This window comes from Aedes aegypti, unplaced genomic scaffold (assembly GCF_002204515.2).
Source record: "Aedes aegypti strain LVP_AGWG unplaced genomic scaffold, AaegL5.0 Primary Assembly AGWG_AaegL5_hic_scaff_331_PBJ_arrow, whole genome shotgun sequence".
NCBI classification, from domain to species: domain Eukaryota; kingdom Metazoa; phylum Arthropoda; class Insecta; order Diptera; family Culicidae; genus Aedes; species Aedes aegypti.
Window position 1 is genome coordinate 1 of NW_018735994.1, and position 14946 is coordinate 14946.

The window sequence follows — 14946 nt, forward strand, 5'->3', positions numbered from 1 at the left end:
GCACAGTAAGGTGTTTCGTGCAACAAGACCGACAGATGGCGGTAGTGTGAAACGTCAAACGATGTGCGCGCCTCTGGTTGTGAGATTTGTAACATAGCGAATTTGAAACGATCGTTAAATGAGTGATCGACGGAAATTTCGTCACTTTTACGTCTGTTTGTCTGTGACTTAGGCCCCAAGCACAATTTGAACGGCAACGCGGTACAACGGCAAAACGGCATGCCCTTCTTGATCTACACTTTACTTTTCAACATTGACTTGACTAAATCCTTTCCAACATTGACTTGACAAGTAGAGTGTAGCTCAAGATGGGCTTGTCGTTTTGCCGTTGTATCGCGCTGCCGCTCACATTGTGCTTGGGGCTTTAGTTGTCAAGATGAGCACAAAAAAGTTAATATTAGGTAGTTTCGCCTCTCCGTGTTTATTTATTAAATAAATACCAATTTGAAGAAGAGACCAAGACCAACAATTGAAAAGGCCTCAAGTCCAAAATGTAAACAAATCGGTTTTCTGCTGATTTCAGTGTATAAGAGCCTATTCTTACTAAAACATACAATAGTCATTTAAAAATATGCATAAAAGATGAAAAAAAAACATTTTTCTAAAAGGCCCCATCTCGTTTTCCGCTAACCAGGATATTCATCGCAAATGCGGCCTTTTCTCAAAAAGGCCTCATTTCTATATCTGACGGAAACCGAGTTGAGGCCTGTTAAACAAACATCAAAATTGCAATGTAGATTGCGAAAAACGTTCCAAATTCACTACACACTTAAACAGACCGACCTTCTGAGTTCGGTAACTTTTTTTACCGATTTGAATCGGTGAAAAAATAAAACACAGACGTATCGGTAAATAACAGCATATTCACCAAAAACTGTAACTAAATTTACCGATTGTCAGTGATTCTATCATGATTCGACGAACACGGTGAAAAATTTCACTGACAAATCGGTAAATAATTCGAAGCACTGATGTCGGTGAAATATAAAGCTGACTGTTCGGTAAACATAGCCCTGCATCACCGAACTCGGTGATCTAGCCGCACGAACTGTCAAATCCGCCATATTCGTTCGTTTTTGTCTACCTGTGAATCGCGTCGCAAGGAAATGTTTCCGCAAATATAAGCGTTTAAAATGCAAATAAAATGGAGCAAGTGCTGAAGGCAAATACGTGAGGAGGATGAGCGAATCGTAGATATTTTTCGTAAGTAATACAGTGGCTCTAAACGGTCCAGGAATGAGAATGCTGCTCTAAACAATCCCTTGGAGGCCTCGTGAGATGGATACAGGTATAACCGAAATGAACTTCAAAATGTTCTATATTAATATTAATATAGTTTAGCCCGAAGACGACTTTCACTAGTACGGAGAAAGCATCCCACTGCTAGTGTTCGTGTGCATTTTCCCGGATGTGACCGATGGATGTGCGGTATGCTGGGGTCCGGGTCGTTATTCCTGTCGGAGGCGACATAAGAACTGCATTGGCATATTCATTCAGTGCTTCCACGTTTTCAATGTGTCACCGAATCCCTCCGACAAGAATTTCTTTTTGTCATCGGCGGAGGTGTAACAAACACCAACACATTGACTACGAATGCAGTGAATGAATGCAGTGAATGAATACAATAAGTGCCATGGCGTATCATTTAAGTGCAAATTGAATCAATTAAAACGCATCCGTAAACGCAAAATAAAATTCGATCATTGAAAGAGTATTTAAAGGGTATCCCGCATAGAAAAATACATTTTGGTTTACATTGCAAACAATACATTTACTCTTACTGGTATGGTTAATGCATCGTAAATTGTTGCTTTTATGTTGAACAATATGAAATTGAAAGCTGTATACTGTAATAAACAGTTTGACTAATCTATATCAATAATGGTAATATATCAAACTGTTCAGAAATTTGTAAAATGTTATAAAGATGAAGGATTATGATAAATAGTTCCAATGTAACATAACCTTTTGTGAATTGTTACAATTCCTATTACGAAACATACACACACACACGTATGAATTGTACTATATAACACCGTACGTTCAACAGTTTGACAAACTGTTCCACATATTGGTGTTAGTGAGCGATCTAGTGTAAGCGTTAGCTTATTCATTTTCTAACCGTTGTACTGACAGCTGCATCTTCTTCTTTTCTGGCGTTACGTCCCCACTGGGACAAAGCCAGCTTCTCAGCTTAGTGTTCTTATGAGCACTTCCACAGATATTAACTGAGAGCTTACTATGCCAATGACCATTTTTGCATGCGTATATCGTGTGGCAGGTACGAAGATACTCTATGCCCTGGGAAGTCGAGAAAATTTCCAACCCGAAAAGATCCTCGACCGGTGGGATTCGAACCCACGACCCTCAGCTTGGTCTTGCTGAATAGCTGCGCGTTTACCGCTACGGCTATTTGGGCCCCTGACAGCTGCATATTGTCTTGTTTATTTCAACCGAAAGTGGCGAAAAAATCAACTAAAAATCTGTTAAAAAGTGAAAAAATCCTTTAATTGAGTAGCAGACCATTACAAGTGTGGTTCGCAGTTAGCTAGTTAGCTGGAGAACAAGGTGAAAGTGAAAAAATATCCATGGGAGAATGGAAACATTTTTCACCAACGTCCTAGGCAGCAGCCACCGGAAGAAAAACATTGAAGAACAATTCCTCCTTGCGATCTTTAGATACTAAGATCGTATGTAATTGTTTGGTAAGTGTCATTATCAATTAGTGTTCCTAATTATACAACAATAAGTTTTTGATTTACTTATCTTTCTTCGGTGTTTTCAGAATTAAAACCTTCGATGGCGTGGATACTGCAAAGCTCCAGCACGGTGAAGTTCCAGGAAGCCCAAAATAAATTTATATCTCACACTTAAGTGCAAAAAAGTGACAAGAGAGTGCATGTTATTTCACGAAATATATGAAAAAATGTAAAATTTTGACAAGTGTTTTGATTTATTTTCAAGTAAGAAGAAATACATTTTTTTCCATACGGTAAACACATAAGTGAACAATTCCCTAAACGGTTCAAGTACTATAACGCACCGTAAACCAAGAATTCCTCATACGTTAAAAAATGTAATTCAATGTTATAGTTCAACCATTTTAAAAGTGTATCCCTTACTGTGGATAAGGCAAAATGTGGATAGTAAGTAAGGGCCTTGGGGGCCCAGATAGCCGTAGCGGTAAACGCGCAGCTATTCAGTAAGACCAAGCTGAGGGTCGTGGGTTCGAATCCCACCGGTCGAGGATCTTTTCGGGTTGGAAATTTTCTCGACTTCCCAGGGCATAGAGTATCTTCGTACCTGCCACACGATATACACATGCAAAAATGGTCATTGGCATAGTAAGCTCTCAGTTAATAACTGTGGAAGTGCTCATAAGAACACTAAGCTGAGAAGCAGGCTTTGTCCCAGTGGGACGTAACGCCAGGAAGAAGAAGAAGAAGAAGTCCATCATTTGGCAAATTGTTTATGAAAAATTTTGTTCGGAGAAATTGGCGATTTTAAATGGTGACATAACTTAACCGCCTATTACCCATATTGTGATTTGACCAATCATAATTTCGCAGATTGTTAAAACCGTTTCCCGTACAGTTGGTTTATTGTTTTTTTTCGATGTTTTACGAAATTGTTTAGAAATTGTCTTTAATGGTTGGAACAATATGAGAAACAGTACCGGTATGGTTGATATTTATTCGGGATGTCTTTTTTTAATGCGTCAAGCTAGGAAGATTTTTTTTCTATTCAATAATGCCTTAAAAATCACAAATTTAACGGTGGCTTGAAAAAATTACAGTTTTTCGGTAATTCTAGGGATCAATATTGGCTTCAAATTTACAGATTTACGGTAAATTTAATTACAATGCAGGCTTGTTGGTTTCGGTAAAATTAACCGATCAGTCAGCAATTTTGACAGTTGATTCTTTCGATGATTGATCGGTAATTTATTCGTTTACCGAACTCATAACCGACCGTTCAGTCACAGACAAACAGACGTAACACTTAGAACAAATCTCGATCAAAATCATAGTCACGAGGATATGTTCGCCCAATGCTAAAATCGGTGTATTTGGCCGACGGACCAACAGATGGCGGTAGTGTGCAAACGTCAACCACGAACAAAAACGATGCGAGCGCTGCGGGTGGTGGATTGGCCACCTAGCATATTTTAGAATCTACCGTTAAAAAGGTGGTCGATGGACAATGATGAGAGTGTGACGTCTGTTTGTCTGTGGTTCAGCTGTTGAGATTTCGGTAAATGAATTACCGAAGTCGGTAGTTTTTTCCAAGTGTGTAAGTAGATGCAGGTTATACTACGGAGCGACTGCTCCTTGTATTATTTTATACAGCGGTTGTCTAAACGGCGAACATTATCGGGTTCCTGTAGACTGATGTATTTTGTATCATACTACCTGTGGTAGTTTTGTATATCATATACATAGCAGGCCGTGATATTGACCGTAAGCATTATTACATAAGTTGTCTACGAAGAAACAACACATTGGCGACGAGTGAACCCAACGTCTGCGATGGCCATCAAACTTGAATTACAAATTGAAGTAGTATTCCAAAATAACAGCAGCAGCTTGAAGCATTTCACCTTATTGTCAGAAATCAATCCCTTGTCGACAGAATAGCTACAATACCCGTAGCCTGGAATGTGACGCTCGTTTAATACGCAAAAAGATTGACATAAATGTAAGTGAGTTCTCAATGAAATACTTCGCCTTAGAAGGGAAGTTGCCTTAGCGGCGGATTCGATCCGTCGGGTCAGGCGGTTTAGAAAGTTCGCCTTGAAAGGGAACTTGTGGAAATGAAATTGCTCGCCTTAGAAGGGAGCAGCCGTAGCGACAGTTTCGAGCTGTCGGGTCCGGTAGAAAAAGTAACCGAATGCTCGCCTTAGAAGGGAGCGACCGTAACCACGGATACGATCCGTTGGGTTCAGCCAAATGCTCGCCTTAGAAGGGAGCTGCCGCAGCGACAGTTTCGAACTGTCGGGTCCGGCTGAAAGAAGTTTAAGCATCCGTAGCGACGGATACGATCCGTTGGGTCCGGCGGAAACTAAAATGCTCGCCTTAGAAGGGAGCAGCAAGAGTGACAGTTTCGAACTGTCGGATCTGGCAGCAATAAAATAATACGGAGCAGTTGCAACATGTTCGATCTGCAAGGTTCATCAAAATGTACAAAGAAATGTGACAGCAGTAAAAAGTTATAGTAACGGAAATCATCAGATCTATTAAAAAAGATGAAATTCGTGCTTGTATCGGTAATTTGCAGAAGGAAAGGGTTACAACATGAGATAAAAAAACATAATTAATGTAGCCTTCGGATTCAATCAAAATTTATAAAACTATAAAGGCAAGTACGTGCATTTTCTGTTGAAGAAAAAGAGATGTGGTAGTTTTGTATATCATATACATAGCAGGCCGTGATATTGACCGTAAGCATTATTACATAAGTTGTCTACGAAGAAACATCACACTACCTAATAATCAAGGGGGTGGTCACTCTACACAATGTGCCAGGCGCTGCTTAGGCACACTCAGGCGCACTTCTATAAAAAATAGTTTTCCATAACAGGTCGCTATAAAAATCACAGTGAACTGAAATTTTTTCTTAGCAACCATTGATATTTCTTTGTTGTTTGCTTCCCGTCAAATAATGGAAAACATACTGGTTGCGTAGAAAATCTTACTTATCCTAATTGTGTTATATTTCCCATTTATCATTTTTTCGTTATTTCAGATCCTGTAACGTCGATCCAATAGATATAGTAAACTATAGAAGAAGAATACTGCAGGCGACGCAATTGAAACATCTTTGCTGACAGAGATAGGCGGGCTAAAACGTGAAAAAGTTGTTTTAGGACGAGAACAAAAGATAAACCCAGTCGCACTTTTCCCCTATAGCCTTTTTCTCTTTTTATAAAACTCATTGAAACCCGAAGTTGGAGTAAAAAATGTTTTGGGGAATGACTGAAGTAGAATGAGTAAAAACTGTATTGGGAAAACCTAAGGACTAAGTTAAACTCAAAATACTTTGGCGAACGTCCAAACGCAGACAGACGTTTAAGCAGGAACAAATTTATCCAAAATTCCTGTGTAAATTCTACCGTGGTGTCACCTAGGGAGCAAATTGCTTGCAGTACAGTGACAGTTCGTAAAGCACGTGGCATCTACTTCTCGCTTACCACCCCAATCCACCACCCACTGAACAAAACTATCAAAACAATCACTTTAAAAGTGATTCACACAATTGTGATACTTTCACGCCATTTATTTTACGTGAGTAACGATCATTCAAGGTTATTATACTAGTATGAATCTGTGAGTAAATTAAATGCCAACTTGTGGTAAAAATTGGTCCTAAAATTTGTAATGAAATCTTGTTTTATTTAAACACGAAAAAAACATGTTACTGTAATTACTTAAGCAATTTTTCCCGCTCAAATAATAGCTTTATCATGTTCAAACTTTAATATAAAAATTTGGTCCATAAATGAACCTTGACACTTTTGATCATGTTTGACGTTCGCTTAGTCGACAAAAACACCACAGGGGTTTTAGTTCGACCACTGGGGTTGTTCCTATCTGACATTTCGTAAGGGACACGGAAAACAAAATAAACCCAAAATTTGAGTTTAAGCCAAAGAATGTGACAAAATCTAATAAAAATGTTTTTGGGCTTAAACCAACGGAAAACATTAGAAAATTGAGTAAACATGTGTTTTTGGCCTAAACTTAAGCGTTTGGCACTAAAATTGGGACAGGGCTTTAGGACCCAATTACAAAAGATTTAATCAACTTTTACATGAGAAATTAGATCCAAAAGGGAACATCACCCACCTAGCGCAAAAAAAAGGCGCTTAGTTTTTAGCGTTGAGCTCGCCGGCTGTGGGAGCGGTTGTGTGTCATGCTGTCAAACGAAATGTGATCGGGGTGGTGGCGGGACGCATACGCCACTAACGGCCATCTGTTAGCTGATTGCCACTTGGCGATTTGTGGCGGCCATGTTTTTACACAAGTGGCTGAGTCTAACTTGAACGTCTGTCTGCGGTCCAAATATAACCATTAATCTACGGGAATGTCCTCGTTTGCCTCTCTGAGAATTTTAACTCAACGTCGCCATGTGTCCAGCGGTTTTCAGTGGTGCAACAGAACTTATGTCTCATTGCGTTCCTCAATCAAAGGAGATATTATTCAATTATTTACTCACAGCTCCCCATACACTCCTTCCTTTCCACCACACCTCCCGTACATATTCAATACAGAGTCAGAATTAGGGCGAATGTGAACACTAATACATTGTCAGTAAAATCGGTTTGAAGTTCAGCGGATATAATTTCAATTCTATATTATGTTTCCGTTCGATTTAATCGCATGATGCATTTTTGTATGATCCATTACAATTTACTTTTGTAACAAACCATTTGATTTATTTTCATATTATGAACAACATGTTAAAATAAATAAAAAAGCATCATGCGCCATTCATCAAAATTGAGGATTGTTGCGCCCCTCGGTTTTTCGTTCTCCTTCAGTTTGACAGCAGTGATTGCGCCTTTCTACCTCATCCTTCTGGTTTGACTATCATCAGCTTCGCCGTTTTGCTACGCTCTTTCACACGAACCTTCTTCACTATCGACCTTCTGCCACACTCAGTTTTGAATGCGCCCTGCTGCCACACTCAATCGCAAATGCGCCCGGTTACCGCAGGGGGGAAGGTGGGCGAAATTGACATCAGAGTTCGTATCGAAAGAGAATATCAAATGCGCCTTTATGTTTTTCTCACTTATTTTCGTGAAAAACGTTATTTTTAAGAAACAGTTGTGCATATATGATTGTAGTTTATCAAATAAACTGTTAGGTGAATAAAACTCAATTTGTTTACATTTGTCAGTTAGGCCGTTGTTCTGGTACTGTATTGATATATTTATCTTAACGCGTATATAACCGTTAATGCTCCATATTACATAATCGGCCCAAAACAACAGGACCTTTCCCAATCCTTCCCATTAAAGTAACATATGTGTCACACAAGTTGTTGGTGTTCTAACCAACAGAGTACTGGCACCGTGGGGTTAACTTCCGTGATTATAACCACCGCCAAATAAAATGCAGAAAATTGATTGTGATAATGCGGCAGGTTATAATTATCCTGATCGGAGATAATGAATTTATGATTATGTTTAGAATTTAAGATCAATACATTGTTTTGTCGCAAGACCATGGTCGTGTTAATACATATCTGTATGTTTAGTCTAGTCAATAGTTTGTCGACTTACGTTTAGTCCCTATGGTCGGATCGTTTGGTCTTCGATGTCGGTCTGGACAACAGCCTAGTTTAGTACATAATTGAATGTTTATAAATGTTTAGTTTCAATTTACCGATAGTTTCTTACCGTTGGGAAGCAAATACTTATTATAAAGTGCCACGGTATTTAGGGTTAAGTGATGATAGTTCGAGCTCTGAATCCACCTAGTATGTAAGTTCACAATTCATATTATTTCATAAGTAGTATGATTTTAAGAAAAAATACTTTACTTTAAGAATGCAATCCACTTTTTACACGGTTCTAGTAATAGTAGTAATTTTAATTTAATAGTTCACAAGAATGCGGTATACGCTTTAGAATAAGGAATAGCTTTAGAATTTTCTGTCAACTCATCTAACTAGTTGGTCGTTTTTGTTTTTGTCCTGTCTTCCACTCACCGTTTGACGCTTTTAGGTTTACCTGTCATCCAGTTCAAACTATTGGTATGTGTGACCCAAGGCCGCCGAATGAACGTACGCGCTGGCAATGAAGGGTTGCCAACACAAGTGATTTGGCCTTCCCGTAATATTCTCCGTAAAACGTATCCCGGAATGCCGTCACCTAATAAAAAGTATTTCCTTGTGAAGCGAAAACGGATGATACTCCGAAGTAATCGTAACTAATACCGTGCAATCCTACCCAAGGGATCTTGACCCTACCTAAGACTTCTGAAATTTGCGGAATGAGATGCAAACAAAAAGAAAATTGCTGATGTCAATGTTTGCTGAGAATGTTTTCCTGTAATTTCAGTTCATAGGATTTTTATAGCATTTGGAATAACAGCAAGCTTGGCACGCTTGGCGCACTTTGGCGCTCTGAAGGCACAGCATGAAAAAAATATGCGCTGACGAAGTGTGTAGAGTGACCACCCCCTTGCTAATAATACCTGTGTCAGCCTGTCTGTACTTCACAAATTATCAACTAAAACACGATTTGGTTTCAATTGCATGAAAATAACGTTTAATTGCAATATTATTTCAATTGAACCAATATTTCCATACATTTTCTCGACGACAAACTCGCGTAGCACATACATAATGCTCATGGATGACGAAGGGTTCAATCAATCACATATTTAATCGACCGCACGAATCTTCTCTTGCTGTAGGGATCTCCATGTACTTTACTTCACCACTTAACACTCTTCTACACTTCAAATTTCTTACTTCATCATCCATTTTGAATGATTTTCAAAAGGCCACATCAGAAGATGATGAAAAAACAAGCCACAACTAGAAGGCCTCAACACATTTTAGAGTAAACAAAGGCGTCAACTCACAGGCCTCATCAGCGTCGGCCGGCGTCTATGGGCACAAATGAAAAGGGCTGCACAGCTTTTAATGAAATAAAAGCCTCATTTCCTTTGACTCGTTTTTTTAGCAGGATTTTTTGCTAAAATGATAGTAAAGAATATTCATAGCTATAAATCAGTTTATTCATCGACTTTCTGGACGATAAAATAACATACAGTACTTAAATTTATGATATAAAATTGATTTATTGTTTGACAAAACAAGATTGCATTTTTCTCATTGTTTACTTTTTGGAGATGAGGCCTTTTGAATTGTTAGTCTTGGTTTCTGAGTGTATTTTCTGGTCACCCTATCTACGAAACTGATCTAATATCAAAATAAAAACGAAGTGAAATCAAAATAAACAAAAATCTCATCGCACTACCGTCTGTCTGTATCAGCAATTTTTGTTCCGCTTTGCAGTTAGAAAATTACCTAAATCCAAAGCGCAGAAAGGTCTCAGGCAGAAAGCATTCAGATAGGTAAATAATTTCACAATTATTGTAATTCATTACGTATCGATACGTGCAGTTTATTAATATTTTACTTTAAGTTTTATAAAATTTAGAACGAAGAATTTAGCCGAACTTATAGACACAATGAAGAAATCGGCTTCAAAACTGGTCAAAAAACGAAGCGACCGTCCAAAAGAAGATGTCGTTAAGAAGGTCTATAAATACGATACATCCAACGAATTACCTATTTACGGAGTAATCGTTCAATGGGGTAAGTCAAAAAATTCCCGAGACTTTGGAATATTTTGTAGTGATATTTTACGATATTTCAGACGCAAAAATCAAATACACCAACAAGGCTTTAGCGGACAAATTCGAAAGCAAACTGGCGATCTTCCGGTCCCTTCTGGATGAAACAAACAAATCGACCATGGCCGTAAAATCCCTCAAACGCAAACCGATTCCATACCTTCGACGAATTGGCCCTAGCAAGGCGGTGGTGATGTTCGGCAACATGGTATCGGCCAATGATTTCGTGGACATGCAGGAAGAGGACGACGAATTCACCACTTTTATTCCAATGAGTTTCGTGTCCACAGTTGGGGTGGCACGTTTCAGCAAATTTAACTTCAAGCTTACGGATTTGCAGGAGTTTTTCCCCAAGGGCTACACGGTTCTGCAATGGCGCAAGAAACGTCTGCCGGACGGCAAGATACTGGTATCGATTGCCGTTCAGGGATCCAAAATACCGGAATCCCTCATCGTCAAAGGAGAAACGGTTCCGTTCGAGCTATTCGAACGGAAACCGATTTATTGCATCCGTTGCCTTCGGTATGGCCACCGAACGAATGATTGCATGCGGAAGCCACGTTGTGGCGTTTGCTTACCGCGCAAACCCTATTCGAAACACCGGGAAAACCAATGTGGCACAATCCGACACAATCCCGACATCGAACGGTGCCTTTACTGTGGCCAAGGACACAGCATCGGAACCGAGGGATGCATCGAACACGGCCAGCAGCGCGAGTTCAAGATGAAACTGGTGCGCCACAAGATGGACTATTTGTCCGTGCTGGAGAGGGACACTCTGCCGGCGATTCGCACGACGCCAGTCAATTCGAACCGGATTTGGATGGACTAAGGTGGATTTGACGGGAATAAGGTGGTTTCTTGGACAGTTTCGATGGAAACTGTCCCTTGTCGAATGACAGTGCAACCTGAAGTGAGAAGGAATAATTAAGTTCAAATTATTATTTTATAATTATCTTTATTTAAGTGGATTTCCGCACTGGACGGAGCTACAATTTCCTAAAGTGGACTTCCAATTTCCAAAGCCAACATATTTTAGCTTATAAAAATAACATACAACTTGATTTTTTTTGCGTAATAATGTTACTTCAATAAAACATATAAAATAATATTTTCGCGTTGTAATTTTAAAAATCCTGCTCCGATGCTCAAAGTATTAAATCACTTCCAGACGACTCTCAACATCTCGAGTTTTTATCTTGGTCCATTCATTACCACTGCCTATTAAAGTGAGATCATAAGTTGTACGATATTTCTCAGACTGTAGTAACTAATATATACACCCAGAAAAAAAGTCACCGAATTACTAAAATTCATGCATTTATTACTAGTTTCTATTTGCCTTTTTATTCGGCTGCGAATTTTTATACTGTCGCTATAGTGACTATAGTGGTCCCGGTATATTCCGTTTTGCCATCAATGTCATGATCATCAATGTATCCTATACAAAATGACAGATTAGTTTTCTCCCGTTTTTCTGGCTATTTCGAAAATTTTCCAGTTATGCGAAACGAATGCAAAATTAAAAAGTGTTAGTTCGACAGTCGGTGGAATCGTGCACATTAAAGTTTTTATATTCGAATATTAAAATAGATGAGATTTTATTTTTTTAAGCTGCTTACAAACAATCCGTTCGTAAATGAAGTGCGAACAATAATTATTTGTTGAAGTTGCAACGTGTTTGTCACTTATCTTTGACAGCCTATAGTTATAAACGAAATTGAATTCGATCTCAAATCTCTTAGCGAATATATTTTTTACAAAAAGGTAATCAAGGTCAAACATCCATACACCAATAAACATCTAGAGGTAGGCACGAATAAGATTCGCTAAATAGGATGCAGCCATGGTCCAATCCTCGCTGTATGGCATGCAGGAATGAACTAGAAAAATGATGAACAATTGTAAATACAGTCGAATTTCGTTTGTTGCACTATCTTTAAGTTTAATTAAAACGTAAATTGGGCTCTCGTTAGTTGGGCTATAGCCCACCTAAAACGAAGGCAAACGTCATTTTCTAACATAATTGGGATGGTACACAATTATGTCACGCTAAATTTCAACTTTTTTGCCCCCCTCCCCCCCCCTTTGGTAGTGTAGGGAATATCTATAAATGGGTTAATTATATGTCATTTTTCTGCACACACCAAGAATAAACACTAAAATGACATATAATTAACCCATTTATAGATATTCCCTAGCCGTCGATAAGTGCGTGGAATTATACTGGTTTAGGAATCGGAAGGTCCTTGGTTCGATTCAGAATAAACACTAAAATGACATATAATTAACCCATTTATAGATATTCCCTACAGGTAGCTCTATTTTTCTTTTGTTCTATGTTATTTGACAGCTCAAACTCAGTCCGATTAGTGAAAGTCTTTCATTAAGTGGGCTACAGGTTTAGTGCAACGAACGAAAGTTGACTGTATATATATAACGAGTATACTCGTTCTAGCACTAAACTCAATAGCACATTCCGCTTTTTTTTACTAGCGCTGCGTTTCTTGTACGTTAAACCTAATGTCGGAAGTAGTGCGCTGTATAGATCATCAGGGGCCTTCCTTAACCGAGTGATTGGTGTCCGCGGCTACAAAGCAAATCATGCTGAATGTGTCTGTGTTTGATTTCCGGTCGGTCCAGGATATTTTCGTAATGGTAATTTTCTTGACTTCGCTGGGCATAGAGTATAACCGTACCTGCCACACGATATACGAATGGCAACTTTGGCAAAGAAAGCTCTCAGTTAATAACTGAAGAAGCATGCTCTGGCCCAATGAGGACGTTTGGTAGAGTATTCCTACAATAAAAGAAATATTGATTCAATCTTAAATTGTTCCTACTTACTTGAGATTTGTGTGCCCACTGAATTGACTTGATGACGAATAATTAAAACAAATACGTTTTGACAGTTCGTTTATGCAAAATATTCCAATATATTCCGAAGTAAAACGAAACGTGGAAAGTGAAACAAAATAGTAGTCTGCCTTGATGCCTATTAATATAGAAGAAGAAGAAGAAGAAGAATGCTCTATACAGCGCACTACTACTTCCGACATTAAGTTTAACGTACAAGAAAGGCAGCGGTATAAAAAAGCGGAAGACGCTATACTCACTGCACTGTGACGTCACGCATCAATTTTGACAGGTACTGGTCCTGTTGTTTACAGTTTGGACTTAGTACTTTTTTCGAATCATTCTTAATTTCGTGAAAGTTTGCTGCGAGGAGAGGTTAAATCCACTGCAGATACCCACGGATCGTATTATTCTATCTTCCTACCGTGGAAAATCGTCACCATCACCATGCTGGTGATAGAAATGCGAAGATGAAAAAATGATGGAAAAAAACGACTAAGTCCGAAACGTAAACAACAGGACCAGCAGCTGTCAAATAAGTGAGGTTAGGCTCGTCATATGGCAGCGCCTCTATTCGGTTTAGCGCTAGAACCGAAATATTGTTTTAACGTTCAGCAAAAATAAAAAAAAAAATGACCATAAATTTTTCTAACCATCCCAGTATGCAACATAGACCGGCATCCATTATGCGTGCCGCTTGAAACAAACCTACGCAGGACAAAAACGTCAAAACAAAGCAAAAAACTTTCTGCCATCGCTTTTGTTTTGGTCCGCAGTCCATTTTTGCTCCCCTTCTCGGGTCAATCGGTGCTAGCAGATTGGAAGAAAGGACAATTTTCGAGTTATTTGAATCTTTCGGCGTAAAATAACAGTCCAACTTGCAACGCTCATGATGAAGTCCCGTCTCCCGCCAATGTGTCCCAATCCGAAGTTTCCCAAGCCGGACGTGAGTATAAATAGTTTCAGAGCCTCTTGCCAGGCGATGACCTTGAAAAGCCAAGCCGGAAGCTTCAATGTTCGTTTGTAATTTCTAGGGATCGTGGGTTTCGCCGCCAGACGATTATAATCCCATCATTGTGGAGTGAGTATTTTGCCGAGAGTCGCGACGTGGCCACAAAACACGGCGTGTTCCGGGTGTACTTGACGGACCAGCCCGCGATCTCCCGGTCCGCTGCTAGTTATGCCCACGGGGAGGCTTTTCCGCCCTGTCGTGGGCTCATTTTAGCGTAAGTTCCTATTTTGATTAACTGAATAACTGACTTATAGTGTCTCAAACTCATATTCATACAAAGACCATGTTTTTGTATCATGGTTCAAGGCTATCAAAAAATATGGGAGCGAATTTACAATACTTTGTCAATAATGAAGTTCATAACGCCATCTAATATTTAGCAATCATATACTGTATCCATTCATATTCATCTTTGGAATAATGGAAAAGTATTGAATTTGTGTTTAAAACTCACACAATTCTTAGATTCTTTAAAAACCAAAAATTGTCTTATGTAATTAATGGGACAGGTGTTTGCATAAGAAATTCTTTGGAAGGGTCCTTTGCAATGAATTAGTTCAACATACCTTCAAGAATTCAAGTTATTAGGATATTCCCACAAAATTAGGCCAGAGGCTTCACCATGAACTTCTCAGAAATTATCCGAATATTCTTTTCACAAATTTTCCAAGAACAGGGTGTTCATCCCTGTTCTGAAAAGCGGGAAAA

General features: G+C 39.0%; 1 protein-coding gene and 1 long non-coding RNA gene across 3 annotated transcripts; one reads left to right on the forward strand and one right to left on the reverse strand.

Annotated features, from left to right (window-relative positions):
* Nucleotides 1-8251: 8251 nt before the first annotated feature.
* On the reverse strand, nt 8252-8656 carry LOC110681067. Its single transcript, XR_002503083.1, has 3 exons — nt 8545-8656; nt 8402-8478; nt 8252-8338 (listed from the first exon to the last, which is right to left on the reverse strand). It is a non-coding gene; the product is annotated as an uncharacterized LOC110681067 (long non-coding RNA).
* A 1285-nt stretch (nt 8657-9941) lies between these two features.
* LOC110674000 lies at nt 9942-11244 on the forward strand. 2 transcript variants are annotated; one of them, XM_021856833.1, is made up of 3 exons: nt 9942-10088; nt 10160-10332; nt 10394-11244. In XM_021856833.1, exons 2-3 carry the CDS (start codon nt 10206-10208, stop codon nt 11200-11202), a joined length of 936 nt encoding a protein of 311 aa, XP_021712525.1. In that variant the 5' UTR covers nt 9942-10088; nt 10160-10205; the 3' UTR covers nt 11203-11244. The 2 variants fall into 2 exon arrangements, with proteins under 2 accessions (XP_021712525.1, XP_021712526.1); XM_021856834.1 differs by having other exon boundaries at nt 9954-10088; nt 10175-10332.
* Nucleotides 11245-14946: the final 3702 nt, after the last annotated feature.

Excerpts from the sequence above, each read along its gene's own strand:
- LOC110674000 (XM_021856833.1), top strand. The coding sequence starts at position 10,206 with ATGAAGAAATCGGCTTCAAAACTGGTCAAAAAACGAAGCGACCGTCCA. Across the intron at positions 10,333-10,393 it reads CGGAGTAATCGTTCAATGGG|ACGCAAAAATCAAATACACC; the intron begins GTAAGTCAAAAA and ends ACGATATTTCAG.